The sequence below is a fragment of the Malurus melanocephalus genome, unplaced genomic scaffold (genome assembly GCF_030028575.1).
Source record: "Malurus melanocephalus ecotype Western Australia unplaced genomic scaffold, MMel_1.1 scaffold_204, whole genome shotgun sequence".
Lineage (NCBI taxonomy): Eukaryota > Metazoa > Chordata > Aves > Passeriformes > Maluridae > Malurus > Malurus melanocephalus.
This window is the reverse complement of record NW_026623436.1, coordinates 638243-663304: the sequence shown is the minus strand read 5'-3', so window position 1 is coordinate 663304 and position 25062 is coordinate 638243. Positions and strand designations below refer to the sequence as shown.

General features: G+C 38.1%; 1 protein-coding gene across 1 annotated transcript; it reads right to left on the bottom strand.

Moving 5' to 3' along the window:
- Window positions 1–1208: 1208 nt before the first annotated feature.
- RAB38 (RAB38, member RAS oncogene family) lies at window positions 1209–23184 on the bottom strand (the record flags this gene model as incomplete). Its single annotated transcript, XM_057373643.1, has 3 exons — window positions 1209–4946; window positions 14905–15185; window positions 22731–23184. Coding segments are annotated over 3 exons (888 nt in total), but the record flags the coding sequence as incomplete, so codon positions are not given.
- Window positions 23185–25062: the final 1878 nt, after the last annotated feature.

Here is a 25062-nt window from a genome sequence, read left to right as displayed (position 1 = left end):
TTTTTTTTTTTTTTAAATTAATATAACAATCTAATATTTCTAGGGAATCATGAGAAGTAAAGCGTGTAACATTACTGCAGGTACCAGCTTGTCCTGACAGCTGAAGAAAAATGCAGTTACTACACCCCAGATATGCAGCTGCCTGTTTTACAAATTTAGGCCATTTTTTACCCAGTCAGACTTCCAACAATTGAGCCTGTGGTTACTAATGAGCCTCCAAACTGATGATGCACCTATTTGTGAGCCAAAAATTCTGCCGGAAAAATCAGACTTTGAACTGAGGTTCTTTGAAGAGCTGGAGCCATAAAAGTTGCATCTGGAATTGGGTATAAAATAGGGAGAAAAGGTGGAAAGTTTCTGTCTCTTTAACCAAAGTCTAACACTAACCTGGATGGTTTAAAAGAGAAGTTGTACAGAAAGTAAGCAGTTTAAATTAAATTATTAAAATAAACATATATATGTTGTAAGCTGGCTACATATGAGGAAAGCTGAATTAGCTTGTGGCTACTTGTATGTGCCTACTTTGGTTAATGAATTAATTTTACAAATTACTCATATTCCATGTGTTGTGAGAAATATCATCTTTTATTACAATAGAACCTGCGGTCACAWGCATAAATATTGGTGCAGTAAAAGTTATTTTCATTGACTGTTTCCTGGCAATTGACACAGAGTTCATTTCCCACATCTGCTTACCAATTTCACTTCATCCATCTAGACAAGCTGTTTCAAGAAGTAAAACAACACTGCTTATTAAAGGTGCACATTCTCCTTCCCTCTCTCCCTCCSTCCCCATTTTATATAGTCAGGTAGGTTAAAACAGAAAAAAACAAAGTCTGAAGATAAAATATTGATGTACAACAATTCAAGCTGAATACACAGAGTACTGTTGGAACTTCTAATTCTGAATAGAAAAGTTAATGAAAATATGATACCTAAAAGAGTGATACGTGAGAATAACAAAGCCTGGTTTTCAGAGTCCAAATGGCTTCCTGCTGAAAACTGAACCTGATCAAATAAACTGTGGTCTTTCTGGAGTAACAGAGTAATTATCTTTCATTAATATGTATATACTTCCCAAAGTATGAGGTTTTGTTTGTATGGAGCTTCAAACATGGAAAATGAAAGATCTTCTGTCATTACTGRTGTTGTGGCTGAGTTGCAAATGATGTCTGGGGTGAAGATGCTTAACCACCATTTTATTTAATTGAGTGGTTTGGGCTGATATCTCATGTCCAGCACCTCACTTGCTCATCAACATGTGCTTTGAGGTTCTGGSATACCCAGAGGGGTATATTTGGAGAACTGTAATCTTTGCAGTGCCTTCGCCCATTTGCAAGGCAAAAAAACCCCCCATCTTTCATTACTTATAGCAAACAGAAAGTGAAAATGTTTAATTTTGGAATGGACATGTGATTAAGATGCCTGGTCCCTGGTGACCAGCAAAGAGAACATAGCACAGACTGTATCAAGAAAACCAAAAGAAATTCATTCTGCTTGGGACTGACACAGTAAAATTAAATTTTACATTTTTTTTTTCCTGAAAGGGTATTGGCACAAACTGAGCTCATTAATTCTAAATTAAAGCTTTTATTCTGGCTTGCCTACAATAACCTTCTCTAAAAAGATTCTGTTATATATCCAGGTTGCATTCACACATTTATTGTGTTATAGAAAAAACTTGAGAGATTTTTATCACTTGAGTTCAAATAAAAATGAACATATATAGTTATGTAACCTCCTAAGGAGGTCTGATTGTTCGTGATACTGTTCTAATTCTTATGTTGTAAATACGTATGACTTTAGAACTTCTGTGTTGTGTAGTCCTTAGTTTAACAATTGGCCACATCCTGTCCACCATGTACCAGAGGTGGAAAATCTGCCCAAGAACARTGACTGCAGAAAAACCTGAGACAACAGAAACAAGGTGAACAGTTTATGAGTCTGTACTTTAAAGCAGGTTTATGTAGTACAGAARAGAAGAAAAGAAATGTCTATATGTCATTGAAGTGTTTTATTTATGCAGGGTTGTTTTAATTATGGTTAAACCAGATCTTTAGCCATAGGTTTCAGTCTCATGGAATTTACTGTTATGCTTGGTGAATATTGTTGGAAGCTACCAAATAGAGGTGAKATGAGGATAAGTAAAACACATAAGAAATTTCTGTTTGTTGTGAGTTGAGCACAAAATAATTTTTGGATGAAATGGCAACTTTCTCTGCTTCACCTGAGACCTGCAAATTTATAAATAAAGTATGGGGTTCGACTTATGAAAAATTAGCCTTTTAGAGGCTATCTGAATACCTAGTTGCTTGTGTTCCCCRCAGTGTTGGCTCAGGATATGAATTGTTATCCTTAATAAGGCAYATGACTTCACTTAAATAATGCTTTAAATTTGAAATAACTGATGTGGCACTAGTTCTGAATTGCAGCTTTGTTGCTGAGATTACYAAACTAGTACCATGACAACTGTGCAGCCACAGCTTCCATTTGCAAACCATCTGCAGCCAATCTGAGCATCCCATGAAGTCACACAGTGCTTTCTAACCTTGACCAGGTTAACTGAGATGGAATAATCAAAGCTAATTGTTGCAGCCCAGGCAAGCCTTCGATAGATTTATAAACACCCAAGGTATTACAGCACCATGTATTTATGCTAGAGGGCACTCACATTTCATTCTGAGCAGTGACAGAGCTTGGCATTTGTAGAACATGTATCTCCAAAGCACAGAGCCAACAGTGACTTGCCAACAGGGAGTGCTGTGAGGTAGGTATGTACATAGATCCCTGTTTTACAGATGAGGAAACYGAGGCAGGAAGCTTTAGGTGTTTGACCCAGGTCACAGCAGGAGTTAAACGATTTTCAACACAGGTATTAAAGGATAACACAGCAATCAAGACAACTTGAAAACTGCTCTCAAAAAAGGCAGCTCATTATCTATATATATGTATCCATACATCTACATCTGTGCAGATTAATTCTGGATGTGCATGTTAATTTTTAAAACTAGAGATCTCGCTTTCTTATTCCACAATCCTGTGACAAAAACAGAAGGCTTTAGGAACAGCACACAAAGAGCTATGTCTCTCCCCCTGTCTCTCCAGGCTTGTCTGCAGTGCCAATATTGTAACAGAGCATTTAGTGATAGAGGCACAAAGTSATAGCATCATTTAGGTTGGAAAAGAACTTTAAAACTGAATCCAAACATAAACCTTACATTGCCAAGCAGGATGAATTTTACAGGCACATGAACCTCATAGGTCTCACAGTATAAGGTCAGCTTGAGGACTTTTTATTTTTCATTTTTCTTATGCAGCAGGTATTTACTAGATTTTGAGATTTTCACTCCTTCGTTTCCAACTACGTGTTCAGTGAAGTATTGCAGTGACATCTGCAAACAAGGCAGATGTCTCCTCCCTCCCATGGTGCTACACCTCTCTAAGAAAAAGAACCCATCTCTGAAGACAGCTCTTGCAACTGAGAGTTCATAGTTTAGGAAGGAAAAGTCTGAGTAAGAACAGAAAGTGCAAGTGATTTATTTGTGGCAGGATAGAGGCAAAGTTTGTTTGAAGGGGCTTGCAGACAGATGTTCAGACTTCTTTTCTAGACACACTTTTCTGAACGACTCCACCAATCTGCATTTTTTGTGAGATGCGGAAAATCAACCATTTCATTTCCACAGTACATACAGCTCAATAAATTCTTCACGACTTCCAGAAATGTCTTTTAGGACTGTTTCATTTTGCTTGCTTCCTGTGATCATTCATATACATTTTAGAAAAATGTTTTCAGAAAGCAAATACCCTTCTATTCAATACAGATGGATTTCGGAGAAGTTCTGCTGTTATGTTGCAGTGTTAATAGTAATTTTACCATGAGCATAAACATAATGAAGGGATGAATGTAAGGACTTACATAACATGCAGTTTAAACACACAGGGATATCTGTGGCATGAGGGATGAGAGTCAGGGAAAGAAAATCAATGTGGACTTGTCAGAAGAAATGCTGGCTTTATAGAACAGATAACCTTTCTGAAAACCCTGAGCTGCTTCACCTGTGAGACTGTACCTCTCATCACCTGTTTTGTCACCCCTCACACTTGACTTGTTCCATTTTGCTCAATCTAAGAGAATGCCATCAACTATGAGAATGTAAGTCCTCAGGAAGAGGGAGCTGGAACTTCATCAGTCTCAGGAGCTCAGATCTGCTGGAGAATGTATGATGTGAAATGTTTCTTCACATTCAGTTCTGTCACTCCATCTGGGAGACTGAACTTGCAATGAGAAGATTTAACTGTGAGCATTCGTGGTGTCTCTGAACAGCTRAATTTTCATTATCATCATCATCTTCCACATATGAAACAAGATTGTTCAAGTCTGAGGGGTGACAAAGAGTGCAATGATGACATTTGCCTGGTCAAGGTATTGAGAAAATGAAAAAGAAAATATCATTAGACAAGTAGGGTGCTACTGCAGTCACATCACAAATAGGAATTTTCAGAAACCACATGGCAAAGAAATAGGCTTTGATATCAATGGTGCTACCYAAATAGGAAAACACAGCAGTCACCATGAGTCATATTTGACCAGTAGCCTAAAAGAGTTTTGAATATTTGCTATCAATGAACAGCTTATAATAAATTTTAGCAGAAAAACAAAAAAGGAAAAATTTAAATACATTTCTGAGAAATTGGCAATCTGCTTAGGGACAATGTGGGCAGGCTGGATTCRTTGAATAAAATATAAATTGTGAATCATAGTTGTTCAGCTCTTGTAATAGTCTGGAAGTCTCTTAGGATTTAAAACAAGCTGAACAACTGACAATCTTGGAGGAATTCAAGTGTGGCTTTACAATATCTGGTTCAATAAACTGAACTGGATCACTCTCGCTAGCAATTATGTGTTTCACCAAGCATCTGGAAGCTTCATTGATGTTTATATTTTCCTGCAAGTGAAAGAGAAAGAGAGGTGGGTTAGTCAATATTAATTAAACCTAAATATGCTACATATTTCCTGTGCATAATTAAACTTTTCTCTTGGCAACATCAAAAATTTACTTACCTTAATAAACAGTTTTTAAAAATTGACTGTGTTAAAKAGTGATTACTGGAGTTCGAATCTGGTTAAGTTTTATTATTTTATATGTTATAATTCATATCTCTTTTAAAATGTACACAAAACTGACTTTAAATAAGCTCAATCTCTTGGTGATTTGATTGCTTCAATAAACTGAAAAAACAAATGCCAGAGAGGTGTTGAAGACCACTGCCTGAAGAAAAGCTCCAAAGCCCATATTGCACTGCTTAAATAAGGGTTACTCTGATTTCCAAATTGTTAATTACCTGCCAGAAATTACAGTCATGCATAGCACTTATTTTTTAAAACCTTTTCCACAGTTTCAAAAAGATTTCTGTATGCAGTGCTCACGGTGAAACCTGTGATGAACCAGAATAAATGATACAATCTCAAATTGCTAGCAAAACAGTAAAAAAGTTCTTTATGATTTGGAGTCCTCCCATATTTCTTGTTGAAGCTCACTTATGTCCAATGCACTGCTTCAGAAGAGATATATCACTCCTGGTTTCATTTGCCGGACAGAAATCCTTAGTCTAGGGGTTTAAAATGAAATCTCAAGCACATCTTTTTCTGCATGTGCCTTACACTGACTGCATATTTAACTTGCAGCAAGCCTTACTCTGTAGAATAAGTACAGCTGAAACAGCCTGATCAGTGAGACACAGCTCAATGCAGCAGAGAAAATAAGCAGTAGCACTGAGTAAGGATTTTTTATTAAATGGCAGCCACCAATATGTTTGGAATGAAAAGTCAGGATTTCTGGCATAAAAGGCACTCTTCTAGCCTGGCTATTKGCATTGATTACTTATTTTATAAGGAGGAGATAGAAACTTCACTGTAGCTTCAATCTTCTAGGAAATTGTATCACACAGCCACATACATCCACATGGAAATGCATCCCGATRTATGTGTATACGTTTATGTATATGCACACACTACTCTTGCTCAGTAAACATATTGTTTTATTTGCAACCTAAGATTACCCAGGTTTTCAAGCTGAATCACTGAATCATAGAATAGTTTTGGTTGGAAGGAATATTTAAAATCCATCTAGTCCCAATTCTCAARCATGTCCAGGTCCCTCTGGATGGCACTCTGGAGCTGGCTGTACTGAGGCCATAAACTAACTATAAAAGACAGGCACTCTTGTGTGTTTCAGTAGAGAAGGTATATTTATAGGAAAATTAAAAGCTAAAGGAATGGATTCTGTGAGGCTGACTTTGTCCGATCCTCTTGAAATCAATGGCAAAATTCCACAGATTCCTTTGTCCATCCCTTTGTACCACAGTAAAGAGCTGAAATCTGTGGATCTAACTGTAAATATTAATTAGGGCAAGATTTCACAGGTTTCCTCAACAACATATGTGAACTTAAGTATTTTATATGTAAAAATATCAGTAGGTTGTAACCTCCCAAATCTTTAGACAAGTAACTGGAACTGGAAATTGTCTCTGTACTGAGATGTTARAATTCTGCTGCATCACATGGCTGTCTCAGACCAGACAAGAAAATTCCTCAAGCATGCACTGAAAACCTTTTTCAGACCACTGTGAAATTTTATTAGAAAAAACCCCAGACAATGAAAAACATTTCTCAGTACTGCTTAGAAATCTGAAATCGAAACAGGATTATTAAATGCACAAACCCAGAAATGTAAAAATCTTTTGCATTGTGTTTGTCTYTACTAATTGACTGGTGAGCATTTCATTTACCCATGTGCTGCTTCTGCCTTGAAATGGCAGAACATGCTTATTCAATAGTTTCTTAGAAGCTATCTAAGATTCTGCCCAATATTGTTAATATTCAGATGTGTTAACAGAAAGCCTCYTTGTCAATGGCTATCATTTTATAGAATTGGAAAATGGGGAAGGAACCCAAGCCCACAAAAGCATTACATAGRTATAAGTGGACATCCTTCATCCCTACTGGTGATGGAACAGACATGAGCCTAAAAATTCAGAAGAAAAAAAAAAAGTTCACCCAGTACTCAAACTAAAAAGAAATGAGAGGGAAGGAATAAAAAGTCCTGCCCTGAGTGTAAAGGCATTTTCTCACCCTGAACTGTTTAAGCTGTGTGGATGACAATTTCTGCTGGGGTCCAAGGAGATGAAATATAAACCCAGCAGGCAGCACAGCTGGTTTTGAGTTTGTGTCTAGCTCCAGCCTGCTCCCGTGGTTCAGATGACAACTGGCACATGGCATGGATGAGAAGTGACATGTTAAGCCACCTGCTGCAAGGAGCCTGTGGTCATGGCAGCAGAGCAACTCCTGCTGTCCCAAATCCTGCCTTGACCACTGCCTTTCTGAGGCTGCTATTGCCTTTTGTTACAACCCTAATCCTGTGGTGTCCTGGATCTGCAGATCAGACATCGCTGTGTTCTGGTCTGACTAATGAAATATTGATTTCTCCACCTCTCCTCCTACAGTGTGTTTTGCAAAAGAAAAATCTATAGCCTGATGGGCAGTGAAGCAGCTGCAGACAGTAGAAGGTGATCTGCTATCCAAACACAGATATCCAGAGGCTTGGTGATCTTAGTCAGYGCTGAAAGGCAATCAGGGGGAGGAAAGAGAATAAAGAGAAGGCRAAAATCCATTTAAATACAAAGAAACCAACAATCACAGCATAAGATTGGACAGAGAGGAACAATCACAGACACCCTACTAATGGTATTGAGACATGGAAACAGCCTCAATTATGCCTAAAAATAAGATTAATTATATTTCAAAAGAGAAAGAAAATACATGTGAGACAGCAGAGGGAAACAATATCTTTCAATAGATCTCTGTGTTGAAATGCCATAACTGTCATCTTCTGTATGGCATTTACCCAACAAAAGAACACCACAGGAACTGTGATGATTGCTGAAGTTCAGGCTTCTCTTTTTTCTTTTTTCTTTTTCTTTTTCTTTTTCTTTTTCTTTTTCTTTTTCTTTTTCTTTTTCTTTTTCTTTTTCTTTTTCTTTTTTTCTTTTTCTCTTTTTCTTTTCCCTTCCCTTCCCTTCCCTTCCCTTCCCTTCCCTTCCCTTTCTTTTTTTCTGTTCTCTTTTTCATTTGGTTTTGCCTTTGTTTTTAATAACTTCCTTTCATGTTCTGAGCAAATTTTTGGGTTATACTGGGGGACCTCCTGTGCGTCCTCCTGACCAGCAAGGTGTCCAGGCATTCCCTGGATCTCAACATGATACTGGATGCAGATGTGGTGTGGGTTATCCAGCCTCCTCTGGGCCCAGCTTTACCTTCACAGCTCTCCAAAAACAGGGGATCTCTTCTCCCTGTATTGCTTTTAGGGCTGGTGTGACTCAGCGCTGCATCTTTGATGTGTTTGTCGACCCAGCATCTTTCTGGGGTAGGGAACTGCTGCCTGGGCCATTTGTCCAATGAAGAAAAGGCAGAGCCACAATCAGAGGAAACCACATGAAACGTGGTCCAGCACATGGTGGCTAGTTGGGAAGTGGGAGATGGCATAGGATGAAATCTTCACATGATAAGGTAAGAACACAACACTTTCCCAAGGAAAGCTCTCTCCCAAGGGAGAGGTTTTTCTGCAAGACCAAAAAGAAGGATCTCACCCAAATTGTGGTGTCTTAGTGACTATCAGTCTTCTATTCCTGATTCAACATGCCAGCCTTTGTAAAAYCCTTTTCTTGCCCCTGTCCCCAGAGGTGTCTGGCCCATTTCTGAGTGCCTCAGCAGCCCCAGCAGCTGAGAGTCACTGTCCCAGTCAGTGCAAGARCTGATTTGTGAATCCATGCCTAAGTGACTTATCCTCCCTCAAYCTGCCAAAATCTGCCAGAGCAAGGACCTAAACCCTGCCTCTGTGATGATGTCTGCCTACTTGAGCCAGTCTTTCTCCTGACCTCATCAAGAAAGAATGTAAAAGCAAAAATCAGCAYGTGCTACTCTTTATTCTATTAACAAATAAAACAAGGCAGAGAAAATAATTCTGCGTAAYCTTTGAAAGCCTGAAAGGAACACTGGAAGACACAAATGAAATTAGAGTTCGCTTTATAGATCAATCTTATTTAAATATATCCTTTCAAAGGGCAGTTTTATGGAAAGGATAGCAACTGAGGGCAGGGAAAGAGAGCTGCATTATTTTAAACCTTTAAACTGATTGCTATTGGAAATAACGTCTTGTAAGCAACAATCAGCTAAAAGGAAAACAAATACATTACTGAATGTGACTCAAAGTAGTACACAAGCCCAGCAACCTTTTTTGCATCCTGGATTACCTTCCCCCTTATCTGCCATCTCTCCTGCAGATGCAGAGCATTAACATTTAGGTCACTCCTTTTTAATATATGAAGCAAGTCCCCACAGACTAGACTGGCTCTTAGCTCTTTGTAGAACAATAAAGACCCTTGCTCATTTTAAAGGCCTGTCTCAATTCCAGATGAAAGAAATTTCTGTTTCTTTACCATGCATGTACCTTATATTTGTCTATCTGGTTGTTTTCTGGTATAAAGCTTTTCCCTTTTTACAATGATACTTTCTTTTTTTTATTGAATCTGGTGCCTCTGAGTCTTACCTTGAAAGGCAGAGTGAAGAACAGTGTGTATGCAGGCACAGTGCGCTTGGGGAGCTCTAAATCAGTGCTGCCTAGAGATGTGACCTTAAACTACCACTGCAGCTGAAGGAAAATGACTTCYCATAAGCAAGCATTTACAAATTGTGAAATATTCAGGTATTAGATGGGAGCCTTAGTGAGCCTATTAGTGAGAAGCTCATAGCTTCCACATTTTGTTTCCATTATGCACTAAAATCCTGGAGCAGGGAAATGACTTTAARGATGCTTTAACCTGCACTCTCCTGGGGTAGCAGTCTGAGGGAATGGCTCCACATGCTCCCTTAGCAGGACTCCCTTGGAAACCACTGGGAGCAGAACCTTATTAAGATGCCATACTGCTGCAGTGGTGTTTCTAGGAAAATACAGCCTCACAAGTTAAAAGCCATCTGGATTCATGAACATGAAATTCATGAGTGTGAACTGCTGTGAATGCAACTCTGAGAACAAGATAATTTCTGTGATTGAATTATTACAGCTGGTGGAATATCCTGCAAATAAATTATTTTACTGATTGATCTTCCGATCTCAACAATTTTGTGATTTTCTGAATTTCCTGCTTTAGGACAACACTAAATATTGTATTTCATGAAAGTGATCCAGAAARCTACAGGACAGCTCTAATACCCATAGGAGAATCTGAATCAAATCCTTTTAATTAAAGGAAACAAACTCTGCAGAGGATTCTGAGCAGAATAACTGTACATCTGAAATGAAATCWGCCTTAAGTGTCAGCTTTATTTCTTGCTATATGGTAGAAGATTAAATATTTTCTAAGTCTCTGTGCAGTGAGATTGGTTAATTTTTTTTGAGTGAATTAAAAAGACAGGATATGGAACAACACATCCCTAACTGGGTCTGGCAGTCTCAATGGATGGCTTGGATTTAAGTTACCAGATCAGCAGATTAGTTTAGAGTGTCAGCCTAATTCAAAGACATGTCCAAACCTTGTTTTACTTTATGGAAATCAGAACTGCTTATACTGTTCCTCTGCAAGTCTACTGCATAGCTTGCTTTTTTCATCTTTCATAATAATTGTCCACTCAGAAGAATTGAAAAATTTGTGAYTTAAACAAGGGCTAGTGGAGCTTGATTTATTCACAGAGTCCACTGGTAAGATGAGCAGAATTACTGTCCTTGCTTTTTAAAAGAAAGGGCTGGATCAGAGGAGAGAATAACTTTCTGAAGGTAACAGCAGATCAATGGCAAAGAAGACTTCTGATTGCTAGTCCAGCATTTGGGCCCTATGAGGGGTTGGAATTAGYTGGTTTTTAAGGTACTTCCAACCCAAATCATTATGAAGCTATSGTGACACACCATGGACTGCCCATCAAACAAAAGCTGAATAAAGGACATTTTATTATGCACATTTCTTAGAGGGAGAAAGATTCTGCAATATACTCCTGGTCCAAATAGCCCAGAGACTCAGACTGCTCATCAGTCTCCAGGCCATGATGTTCAGGAGACAAGGAGCTGTGTGCTTAACCTAGTTTTGTAAGCCTCTGAAAAGCACAGCTACCAGCATTTCTGGGCAATTTAGACAAAACATAAATGTCTTTTCATCTACTTCTGTATTGCTGACAGCAGAATTACAGCAGGAAAAAGAGGAACTCAGGCATAATCACAGTACAGCCATGGCCAGTTGTAAGGTATTTCAAGTTATTTCTGAATTAARTACTTTCAAGCACATTTAGTTTTGCCTGACTTGCCTGTTTTGTTGCACATGTTCCMTTTTCTTTATAAAGTGATAATAAGCTTGAAATTGCTCCTTTTCTAATCCAAGTCAAAAGCTCACCTCTTTGAACTAGAAATGGTGTTGAAAACAGTTTAAAGGCTTGGAAATGTGAGTGGAGATCTCAGCTGCTCTGGCCATGTGCTGGATAATTAAATGTGTGACAGGAAGAAGAAAATTCCTTCCTTTTAAAGAATGTATCTTTTGCAATAGTTGTGGTCATGAAATTTATTAAAGAATTTATTATTAAGGGTTATTTTATGACTCTCTGGGGATGTCTTTTCAGACAGCAGTCAATATGAGCAAACTGAATATGTAGATATAAAAGAGACCAGGCTCTCCACCGGATATAGGGCAATAGTGTAACTTGTGACTATATTGTGCTGTGGTGTTGCCCAATAAAGTCCTTCTTACGTGGAAAACTACCCAAACAAAATCTTCTTTCTTTGTCGGGAGCAGAAGACTGGAACAGGCTGAGTATTTCTTTCAGATTAATGTAAGGATCAAAACTAATACATGAGAATGCATTAGGTGGCTCAAATGTTTTATATTGGAGCTGTTAACTTACAAAAAAGAGCACCAGGGAAAAATAGAGTGATTTTTTTTTTTTCAGTGCAATCTTCCAGTGCCACAGAAAAAATGCTTAAAACCATTGACAACATGAAATATGATAGATACAGATATAGCATGCTGCTTTCTGCAAGGCAACCAGAACTAAAATATGTTATTTTTATAAGTAATCACCTTTGTTTTTCCAAAATGCGTAAATCACATTCAGTTTGCTCTGAAGGCTTTTACATTTCCAACACATCTCCAGAAAACCTCCAGAGATCTAATTATTCCAGGGTACCACAAAAAGAGAGTTATTACTTGTTTGAACTGCTAAAACTGCTAGCTGAAATATGATGACTCCTTTCTCATTCTGCTTCAGAGGAGTTTCTATTCTCAGCAGCAAACAAAGTATTTATTTTTCTCAGACCCAAATTCAATTACTTATGATGCCCTACGCTGAATGAATACCAGGTATGTATAACATCCAATATTCTAAAATAGCAGTAATAATAACTTTTGTTYAGAAAATGAAGTGTAGGGTTTATTTTAGAACTTAGACCAAGTGAGGAAATTATTTTGATCTAATTTAGTTTAAATGTTATGATTTTACCACTTTTACTGGAATGGCTCTTCTTTGCCTAATTTTACAGTCAGTAGCCTCCAGTTCTGGGTGGAAATTGGGTGTGTGGATTGCAGAATAACAGGTCCCAGCCTCTGGTGTATACCAGCAGAGAACTGTCTGATAGCAGTTGTGTGCCCTCAATTCTCACCACTCCCTTCACGGTGGCTTTTGAAAACAAATCTTGTCATAGATGGATTTTTTTTTTCTGTTCTTACATGATTGCATTGGCAGTTTGGGGACTGCTTGGATTTKGGAGTTAAATAAAGTAGGAATAATCAAGATATTTCCAATATTGAAAGTAACAGGAAGATCTTCATTCTATGTGATTTAGAGAAACTTGGAAAAATTTCCTCTGTTGTGACTTTTAAAAAATTTATATGTCTTTTACATATCTTTTATACTTCCATAGTTCTGTCCCTGACTGTCTCCATCACCATGGTGAAACCCTTCTGTGATTTCTGAAATTGTTTATGCATTCATTTTCTGTTATGAACTGCAGTGGCCCTTGGCACAATAAATGTGGTTGTCCTTTTGTTGAGTGATGGATCCGTGCTTGCTGGGACTGATGTATGGAATTCATGGTAYAGATTCCATTCGAGTACTAAAAAGTAGTTTATACTAAAGAGGAACACTGGATTCTCTTGATCTCACCCAACATAAATCAGCAGATGAACCACAGACCTGAATACAAACCAGGTGCTGCACAAGAAGGAATAGGAGAWACCCTGTTTGTGGAGCAAGATAATTTGTACACTTATCTAGACCAAAATTTCTCCCTATAAATGGTGTGTTGAAGAAACAGTGACTAGATTTGAGACCCTTTCAGTAGGAAAAAAAAAGACAATAATTACAAAGACACAGAATCGTGGAATCACAGAATCATAGAAACATAGAATCATAGAAACATAGAATCATAGAATCATAGAATCATAGAATGGTTTGGCTTGGAAGGGACCCCTTCAAGTTATCTCAACCCCCTGCCAGGACAGGGACATCCTCAGCTAGATCAAGTTGCTCAGAGCCAAATCCATTCTGGCCTTGATGTTTTCAGGTCTGGAGCATCCACCACCYCTCTGGGCAACTTGTTCCAGTGTTTTACCAGCCTTGTCCGAAAAAMACCTATTCTTTATCTCTAGTTTAAATCTACCCTCTTTTGGTTTAAAATCATTACCTCTTGTCCTATCACAACAGGCCCTGATAACAGTCTTGTCCCCATCTTTCTTTTGAGTACTGAAAAGCTGCAATCTCAGCCCAGAGTTCTGCAATGCTTGAGGGAGTCTGGGACATGCTGTTATTCCCCYGCTGTTACTTCTGCTGATTACAAGTGAAACAGCCTTTAAATATTAATGCTYAAAGAAGGTGTCAAGACCAGAAAAGTCAAAATATACGCCCTCAAAGTTCTTAAGTACCTTACATAAAGTGTTCAAAATGAATTAAACAATCAAATGTAGTGTTTTGGCTTTCAGACTCTTAACTACGTTGAAGCAGAACTAAACTGTTTCCATTTCAAAATATCCAAAAGTTCCTGAGAGGTGTCAATGATGGCACCAGCTTTCATAATAKGAGGATGCAATCAACACGATATCCACTGAATTGTTGTGTTCAAATCAGTATTTCACAYGCCAGCTCTCCAAATCCTGCATGAACTGAAATTATCTGAGACATATGAAATTGAAATACAGAACAATGTACTTTGGGCCTTTATAATCTGAAAGTCCGAGTGCCCATTATGATTTTTATCTCAATTTTCAATTCCTCAATGCACTCAGGAAATCTGTACCAAGGCAAAGAACTGACCCTCAGAGAAGCTCATTCAGTGCTTTGACCACTGATATTTCCTTCCTCTCCAGATATGTGATTTTTTTTGAAAAAGCTTTTGAGAATGAGAGCTTATAACAACAAACATTGTACAAACACCTCAATAGGCTTAATTTATTTCCACAATCTRAGGCAATGAAGCTATTGTCTCAAATCAGCATTTCTCAGGCAAAGTGGTTATAAAAAATATTTAGAGATAATATTCAATGTTAAGAATGATAAAAAACATCCTCATATCATACTCAAGAGGTAGCTTTTATGCCTTGCCTAAGGTCATCTTCCTTCCCAGGCTATTGTGCAGTTAACACCTGTTGACCAGGCACATATTTTACTACTGACCTATCATATTAGAGCAGCTGTATTTCAGAATGGTTCAGGTAATTTTCATGGCAATAGAATAAATAAATAAAAYAAATAAATTCACCTTTAATTAATACCATCAAGAGAGGAGCTTTTCAAGGTTTACATTTAGGCCAACTGAACTAGCTTAGGAATTGATTTCTCTGTCCTTAGAAACATTTAAAAAGAAACAGAAACATTACCTTGGCTGATGTTTCAAACCAGCCCACGAACCCGTTCTCTTTGCAGAACTGATCCATCTTGATGCCGTTGTTCATAAGAACATCTATTCCCTGGTCACATTTGTTTGCTAATAGGACTGTGGGCACAGGTTTGCCATTTGGAAGAACCAGCTTAGAGTCCAAATCCTCTTTCCATTTTGTCACGGCTTCRAATGTTGCAGGTCTTGTAACATCAAAGACAATAAACGCCCCCATAGCCTCTCTGTAATACACCCTGGTCATGTTTCCAAATCTTTCCTGTCCTGAAATGAAGAAAGTAGGAGGGGAAAAAAAAATCAGTGTTTCCAGTCTAGGTCAGTATTTCACTTGGCAGGTTTTCTAAGATAACATTACTGAAGGCACGGCTTCATTTTATAAGTCTTTGGGAAACTACTCTTTAACTAAATAATTATAAGTACCATGCTAGACTAGTTTGTATGAAAATGCAGGAGACTATTGATCCTGACTCCATGAAAAAGGAATTTTTAAGCAAACATTCAAGGAAATTTAATGAAGCTCATTACAAGTGAATAATAAGTGCAATAAGTGAGTAATAAGTGTAACAATTGAATAATAAGTGYAATATTGAATCATAATTAGGCTGCTAGATTTCATGTGCTGGGGACAGAATTAAGATCACAGGACTTCCAACAAGAGTCACAAAGAAATCTAGGTACCAGACTGGAAGCTCCTTGGTACTATGATATTTTGTATAACACAATTGAACTGCTCATGCATGGAGAGGATCCTGCATAACCTCATGCAAGCGACAGTAACCAGCAGTAACATAATTCAGTTCTGCAGTCACACCAGGCATCAGAATAATTACAAGTTTACTTTCACTGGCAAACTAAAACACAGAGGTGAAGAAGATGAATTTAAAGCCTTGCAAACGTGGAAAGTGCTCTAAGAAATGGCACAGCAGTAGCAGTATGAAGAGCAACATTGCTCCAGTGAAAAAATCTGGGAGGGGAGTTTCATACTAGATCTGTTTGGAAGGTTTACGTTTTTATTTGCTGAATTTTCTGGGAAGGTACAGAAATTTTGTATAATATATATTATTATAGTCAAACATGGACATTTGTAAATATCTGTCATTTTATATGACTAACAGTATGACAACACACTTGACATCAGGATGTTGATCAGCTGTGGATTTGTTGATAAATCTGCTGTTCTCATGTGAACTCTGAAAAAATAAATTCAACAGAATTTTTCTTGAAAATAAAAAGTAGAATCTCCATTAATGTCTAGTGCTGAGCTATGATCTAAATTATAAACTCCTGAAACATTTCACAACAATAGCAGTCTTTAAGCAAGACAACTTCTGCATGTTCTTCCATAACTGGGAAAAAGTACTATGAAAATAGAAAGATTCAATGCAAACTTGTTTCTAGCCTTATTTTCTCAATGTGAGTAATTTTGAGTAGGTTAGGAAGACAAGAAGATTGGCAGTCTGCCTCTGACCCCATGAAGGTTACCTGTGGAGGATTTATCTGATGGAAATTGTGCTGTCAAATGCAAGGAAGGGCTGAGAAGGGAAGAGTGTTGATTGCTGGGCTTTTAGTCCATGCACTTTCGTTTAATGGAAATAGCATTGAACCCCCTTATGGGGGTCAAAAACATCATTTTGTGATGTTTATCTTTGGTTTTAAGCACTGTGGCAGCAAGGAGAAAGTCATTCACGTGATACAGAAACCAAAAAGGAAGCCTGTCTTCTCCAAATTCATGTCAACTTTCTTTTTACCTTAAARAAACACTGTGTCCTATTGATAAAGGAAGATAGAAATAGATTATTTCAGGAAAATAAGAGGTCATATTCAAAATTTCTTAGGTCTATATTTTATTCAAATGTCTTATGATTCCTATGAGTGGGCTAATCAGATGAATGGCTAAGTCATGTGCTATTCAATAAACTCCTTGTTGAGAAATTCTTTTTTCATCTGCAGGAAGGTGCCTTCAAACAAAAGCCAAGGTCTGGTTAGAAACATAGAAGTGATGTAAGCAGCAACATTTATAATAGTTTGTGATGGATGTTGTATTTCACTGATGCTTTATTCTTTTCATACAAAGCTCTTGGGATGCTTACACTGTAGGCGATATAAGCGAAGCTCAACTCAGGCCTCACACATATCAATTGGGACACAAATCTCTAAGATAGGTGGGACATGGTGTCATAGAACATGGACTAAATTATTCATTTGCACCATGAAATCATTCACCACAAAGAAAGTTGCTAGAGRAATATGTTGTGATCTTCTGATTAGTGGCCCACAAATTTCTGACAAATTGTAATTCTTCCTCTTGCTTTCAGCTGCTTTTTCAGACACACAGGATTTTCACTGCACAGAAAAGTCAACATGTTTGCAAAAGCAGCATTATGCAGGAAGACAGGAATAACCAATTTCCATCATCAATCACTTCAAAGAAAGAGGAAGAATGGAGCTGCTGGCTGGATAAACTGTCTAAACTCTTTTAGAAGTGGTCTTTTTTTTTCCATCAGTTATAATTACTGAATATACTTGWCAGAAAAGACATTAGACAATTTTGAACAGAAAAGAAGGTTCTTTATAAATCAGAGTTTTAGTTTTATGACATTTGCATAATGACTTCAATTTATGTTGTGGAAAAAGTGATCTCTAGTATTTGCATTCTGCTTGGAGAGCTAAATAATATGTCTAAGGATGCAGAAGTGTTCTTTTTTCCACAGATTCTGCCTCATGTGAACAAAATCCGATATTAAAGATGAGGTTCCTAAAACCTTTTCATTTAGCAGAATTGCTCATAAAAATTGCTCGTAAAAATACACTATTTTATGTATTAAAGATGTCAAAATCTGGCCTTAGGTTTTCAGGAACACAATGGCTTAAGCAGGAATTAGGTTAGAAAATAGATCAGCCATTAGGAATTCAATGGTATCTTGCAGGCAGCCTTGAGCATTAGAATCTGCTTTACTGCAAGATCGACTGAGGAAGATRGGTTTTGCTTTTCCCTGGAAGGGTCAGGAAGTTGGGAAATATATGATCTGACCCATTGTACTTTACTGCACCCCTTGCATCAAACCCTGTAAATCCAATGGCCTTTGCCTACTGAGATGGTGCTTTACATTGGGATTATCAGCCCTAAATTAGATTTTAAAAAAATTAACTGGGAGTGCCTAAGATTAGTGTTGCCTTGTAGTCAGGGTCTGAGAAGAAATGTCTAATKGTTAATTCAGATGAATCTTACTCTACTTGGAAGTGAGACCAACGTGACAAAGCAACAAGATTTCTGTTTCGGGGAAGAACTCCCTGTCTGAAGGGCAGTTGCCTGCACGTTTATCCTAATCTCAGTGGCACCTCTGCAGCAGGGAAAGCTATCAGGGCTTAAAGCAATCAACAGCTGGATTTTCATAGTTTATAAACATTTATCCCACATTAATTTGTACAGAAATCTACAATTTTCACTAACCACTATCATCTCTGATAAAGGTACAAAAAATAATGATGAAATGCTAAAATTCAGATAATTTCCAGCATTTTGACCACAACATCTGAAATGTGGCACAAAAATTGAAATTAAAAATTGATTAAAACTGCTCCATGCTGAGTTTTGTGATGCATTTTACTTCTTTCCACCATCCCAAGAGACAAATGCTTTTGGGAAGCACCTTGCTTTACAGACAACCCTTATCCAACACTGAGAAGCTGGAAATTGTGGGCAAGATTTGAACATTTTTTACCTTTCACTTCAAAACAACTTTCAGAATGCTCACACTTGAATTCAAACAATTGTCTTTATGGACTGAAGCTTAAGCGAGCCTTGAGAGGATGTTCACTGCTGCAGAATGCGGAATAAAAGGCTGTCAGCAGGATCTGGCCCATGGATCCCACCACCAATCTACACTGAAATAAAACCCTCACAGCAAGAGACTTATTGATGTTTGCAGAGCAGTAATTTCAAGGTAACTTAGCCTAGAAATCACCATGACTATCTCATTTATGCAGATGTGCTGCAATGCTTAGCAGCTGCTGAAAGCTGAAAAYGCTGAGGACGTGCTGTGCCTGGCATTAGGGAGCAGATTTCTGCTTACTCCCTCTGCAGCAGAACRGTCCTAAAAACTTTACAACTGCAGAGATACCCTTCTGTATCTGYAGGAAGACTGCTGCTTCCAAAGGTGAAAGTGAAATGGAAAGGAAAGGAAATGGAACTGTTCTTTCCCCAAAGCACTGGTCCAACCCTTAACAAGATGAGAACTGGCCTTTTAAACACAAACCAACATTGTTTTGGTGGCAATGAATAATCCAGCCCACACAGGAGTGATAAAAGGGGATGCTGAGATGGCTGTGGGAAAGGAGCAGTGAGCAGGCTCTGATGTGCTGCTCTCTGCTCTCTGGTGCACTCAAAGCTTCTCCCTGCAGTGAATCTAAAGCTGGTCTTCAGAGAAATCCCTGGGCTGTGTGGGCATGAAACCAGAAAGCAGCATAGAGAGCAGCCTTGTAGAGAAGGGAACAGCAAACACACCAGATCTCCTCTCTGCAACAGCTATTTTCTTCAGAAGTTGTGTGTTGGCCTGCATCTGCAGGGCCAATCCCATCCACAGTAACCCTGTGCAAAATATGATTAAAAGTTTATTTTAAAGCTTTCCTTCTAACAACTGGTTAATGAGTTTAAAGGATATGTACACAAAAGCAGCAGAAAAGATTAAGAAGCAAGAAGAAACTGACTGAGGAGCGAGATTTAAAGTTGAATGACACAGCAGTGGAGGTGATTTCACACTTTAACAGGAACACCAAAACTGATAATTTGTGACATAAGGTGTAATAACATAGAATCGTTTTGAAGAAATTAAAGACAAGAAGAATTTTATCATGTATATCTCCTCCCACACACAATATTAAAAGTTCAGTCACCTCAAACTTRGGCACTTCACTGAATCAGACATAAGTTCATGGATTTTAATGTCAGCATGTTGTTACAAACATCGTATCATCATAAAACATGAAGGTTAATCCAACTATTCCTGCCCAACACTCATAGCTTCAGGAATATATTATGTTTTAAAAATCCTATCTTAATGTAACAATGTGTGATGCAGAGCCTACATTATCCTTGAATAAATTTTTCTAATGCTAGTTATCCTTGTTTTTTGGCATTTCTCTCTTATCCAAATAAATCCAGTTTCAGCATTTAGCTATTAGATTGTATTATAGATTTGTTTACCAAATTAAAAAATACACAAAAATATGTTACAGAGATATTAACTRCATTTAATTAGGTGACACCAGATGAACCAAATTTACTTTTCCTTCCTATGTATGGCAAGGGTAAACCAGGCTAAACTGCTTGATCCTACCACAGCTGGAATATGTCACTCCTCCAATGAAGTCACCATATACATAAATCCTGCTAATAATGTAGATAAGCTTGACGCTGGTTACACTCACAACATTTTTTGAGAAAATTATTTCTAGATTGTTAAACAATTTACTACCCACTGATCCACAGCATGAAGCACAAGGAAGAGGGCATCTATGCTTGGTACTGGGTTCACTGCCCATATAATGGAGATGGGAAAGGGTTTAAGAGCCAAAATGATACCTGATACCTATATATACATAAATGTGYAAATATGCATTCATATGTAGACACTGATGGGCAATATTATTGATACATTTGCAGCATTTTGCCTATTCAAGGTGTCCTGCATGCTAAGCCAACATCCTTCAGAGGATGAAAGTTAATTTCCCTACCCACAGATAAACCTGGCCTAATAACAGAGTCTCCCAAAAGAAAGAAGATGTTCTGAGAYCCGAGATTTTATTTTCCTCCATCTTCTCATTGTCTATTTGTGTTTTGCAAATGATGATAGATGACCAGCGACAGCCAGAAGAAACCAGCTCCATTCTCTCCATATTTCCAATCAGTTTTACTTCTCTTTCATTTTAAAAGTTCTTTTCCTCTCACCAGACAGATGCCTTATTTGTGATAACTTCCATGCCTGCAGCATGACCATCTGAATTCAGCRTGCTGCTTACAGAACTTTTTTTCTATGTACAGCCAACAGCAGCTAAAGCTCCTTAAGCACCAGTCATTAAACTAAGACAGCAACTCTTTTTATCACCGACCACTGTCTTGACCTTCACAATGATGCTTTGAATTGGGCAATTCATACGAAATTTAGTACTGTGCTGTAATTCTCTCTGTCATGTGTGATAACTCAGAAAGCATGCTAGTCATTCAGTACTACATCTAGGTGTAATTGCTTCTGCAGCCTGACTGAAAGCTACATCATATGATCCGCCAGCACATGATTAGTAGTGTAATAAATCTCTGAAACAAGGCATGCAAAATACATTCTTTAAGTCCCTGATACATTCAGAATTTACTATTAAATGCTTTTTTCTCACGCAGAAAAGTTTTTCTGGCACTATATGTGTTTGTTGTTACAATCAGCCACTGGTGAAGAATAAAATAAAAGTTTGCCCCATTATTCCAACTTTTAATAAAGAAAACTGAGCATATATGTATTTAGCARCATAAAACCACAAGGCTGTATTAGTGTGTGAAAAAGCGGAGTTTATGCGTTTTGCATAAAGCAGCGTTGTTGCATAAGTTTCAGTACCTCAGTGCCAAATTCAGAGCTCAGACATGAGACAGCTCAGTGCAGAAGAAAGGCACTCCCTCCGCCGATAAGAATGTCAAGAATTTTTTCATTTCACCAGTTTTGCCCAGTGCTGTTCCAGACTAGATCACTGAGCCCACTACTCAGGCCACAGGCTGACACAATTGCCCAACAGCTGATATGATGTTCACCTTTATTCCCTCCTTAATGAAAGTAACTTCTTAATTTAATTGAGTTTTTAAATGTCATCTTTTATGCTGTAGTTTATTGTGTTACAGCTATATTCGGATTCCTGCGCTTACTAAATGAAAAATGATTACTTACAGCATGTGATATACACCATCAAAGTAAACTTATTTTGTGGGCTGAAACAAGTGTTTAATTTTCAGAAAGGGAGTAGAAAAAAAAAAGCTGTGTGTTTAATCTGAAGCCAAACCAAAAATGTCTGAAGCACTGACAGCAACAATGTCAGATTCTGTGGGTTTTAATGATGTAAACATATGGGGATAGCTGAACTTCTTTACTCTTTTTCTCCTTGCACAGGGTGAATCATCTTTTGTTTTTCTTGTTATTGGAACAAGGATATTTAAACATGAGTAATTATAATTTTAACAACCAACATTACTGCCAAATAGAAACATTTCTCTTTTCAAAACACATAAGAAGTTGCTTTCATTGGACTGAAGGAGGGAAGGTAGGAGAAAGAGGAAGAACAGGAAAAAGGAAGGTCTTTTGATAAACTAACTCAGATATACACTTCCTTTATTTTTAAAACTATAAAAGTAATTTTTATTATTTTACTGAATGCCTCCTCTATTCCATCAAATTAAAATATATAACAGGACATTCTTGCTACTCTTCCTCCTGTCACAGAGATCTGTTAGTCTAAGGAGGGAAAAAAGAACACTGTCAGCTGCAGGGAAGCAAGCGGGGCATATGGAGAGAGGCGCCTGTGTACCTGAATGTGTCCAAGGGAGAAAAATCAGACAGCACAGGTTCCACTCTGACTCTGACTTTCCTTGCTTGGGAGCCCCCTGGCTTTAGGGAAACTCCAAAATGTCCATCTACCCTTAAAGTTTTCCCTCCATCTGCTCTCCCTCACCGCACAGGCACTGGCAGTTCCCAGCTTTTAGCTCAGCACAAATGAATTGGGGTCTATACTTCGTACTGCCTTGTGGGGCAAAGGGTTCCCCTCTGTACTCACCCGCAATATCCCAGAGCTGCAGCCGTACCACAGTCTCAGCATCCCAGTTGAGCACCTTCAGAGCAAAGTCCACCCCGATGGTGGCCCGGTAGTGGGGGGAGAAGTTCTGGTGGACATAACGCTTGATGATGCTGGTTTTGCCCACTCCCAGGTCCCCGATCACCAGCAGCTTGTAGAGGTGCTCCTTCTGGTTGTGCTTCTGCATCTTTGYTGTGGCTGCGGCTGCTCCCTGCAAACTGATTGCATGCTCTGCCCGAGGAATCCTGCCAGCCTGAGGGGAAGAGAGGGAGTGAGGGACTGGGGAGGGAAGGAAGGAGAGCAGGGTAGGTGGAGGCTCTCTCCCTTCGTACGGAAGCGGGATCACCAGGTCCAGCAGGCAGCCCTGCTGGGAGATGAAGTAAGTAAGAACTGGGGGAAGGAAGTCTCCCAGAAAGTTTTGTGCGTATATGTGTAAAGGTCAGCACGAGGTGTGTCTGGGATTAGTCTGGCTGCTAAAGACTTTGSAAGGAAAATTCATGCAACAGTCCTGTTCTCTGTTTCACTCCTTACTGAAAGGACAGTGTTTCTGTTTTGCACTACTTTTAACACACAGTTTTCCTGTGTAAAACTGCTTTGGTGWTAATTTATCACCCTATGCTTGTTTCCAGATGTCTTTAAGATGCCAGCGACTGCAAAAAACCCAGAAAACTGACTTCAGAGGTTTCATGCTTCCCCTAAGGTGCAAAAAGTAAACAGATGAGACTTTAGCTTTGGACGGTTCTAATCYATGTAAGTCAATTGTGAATGCAGTTACATCACCAGAAGTGGCACTTATAGCAATATACAGSATCTTTGCTTCTGTCCTAGGAAGGCTGCATGAATTTAATTATAGCAGATGCATATTTTTAAATTTTGTTACCATGATTGTGATTTTCTCTCTATCTCTTTAAGCATGCTCTCATTTGAATGCAGCACACAGCTCATGCTTTGTTTTTTTTCATACAACTCTAAAAAGCAAAAAAATCCAGGTTTATCCCATGACTCCAGTAATCAGAAGTTATGAAAGCGTAACAGCATTAGAGCATATGAATGCCAGTGTCTCAACAACCCTCTGTTTTTCAAAACAAGTTATATCAAACTTGCAAACAACTGAACTCATCTGAGTAAATCATTCCATTGACATGATTCTCCCTACATTTTGAAGAATACGGAGTTTTTGTAGGCAACCTAGCTGTAGATCCCTATCCATCACCTAGAGGTGTTTAATAATTTTAACAGCTTTGATAACAAACCCACAGAATTTTAGTATTATGTGTAACTCATCAATGAATGATTTTTATATTTATTGATGYCCTTGAGAAAATGTAAATGCGTTTTTCACTTATTGTAATATTATTTGATAGAGTTCTTATTAGTGTGGACTGAAATGGCATTAGAATTTTGTCATCTATCCAAAAAGCTGGATTTTAGTAGACAAAGAATTCAGAATATTCATATTATGCAATCATTTGTGATCGGTTTTTAAACTCAAGCTTAAAAGTTTGTCTGTTTATATAGGTATATGAACATAAATACAGGAAGTGGAAATAGGTAATTGGAGATAAAAAATGTCTTATTTTCCTTGAACCTCTTTTATATAAGAGGCTTTCTTTTTTCCAATAAGAGAAATTGTCTTTCTAAAAACAAGCTGCCATTTGCATCCTGTTCRGAAAGAAAATTTTAAAGGGCTTAGCCTCGTTAGGTATGGACATGATAAAAGACTACAATTTGAAAAGCAAACCAGATCRATCAATTAGTACCTTGCATGATTCAAACTTATTATTGTTATTACTAGTAGTGTGTGGTCTCTGAATTCTTGCCTACACAGCACTGATGTTTTCAGAGAAGATCCAATACTCAAGCACTTCTAAATGCTCAAAATTCCCCTCTAAAGTCAAAGATTTCCCATTATAGAGTTTAAACAAAAAACAGGCTGAAAGGTTTTAGCAATTTAGGGAATTATGAAATTGGTGTTTTGGGTAAGATTAAATTATATCTGATCTTTTAGCCTTTGATGATGGCCACTGCTCAGAGAACAGTGTGTGAAAGGTCCCTGAAAGCAGATATTAGGTAACTGGAGGTCTCAGTCTATTAGTAAGTGTAGTTAGAGGTTGGCCTACACCCAGAAGCATGAGGCCTTATCTCTCTTCCAAAGTTTTTGTTAGCATTAGCTATAATAGCTCTGAATAATCGTGTTACTTGTTTAAATCTCCAATTCTTCTCTGAATGTGGCTGAATTCTTGGCCCCAGCAGCACCCTGGTACAGTGAGCTCCTCAGAGGCTTAATCGAGGTCACCATGGGTTGGCAGCAGGG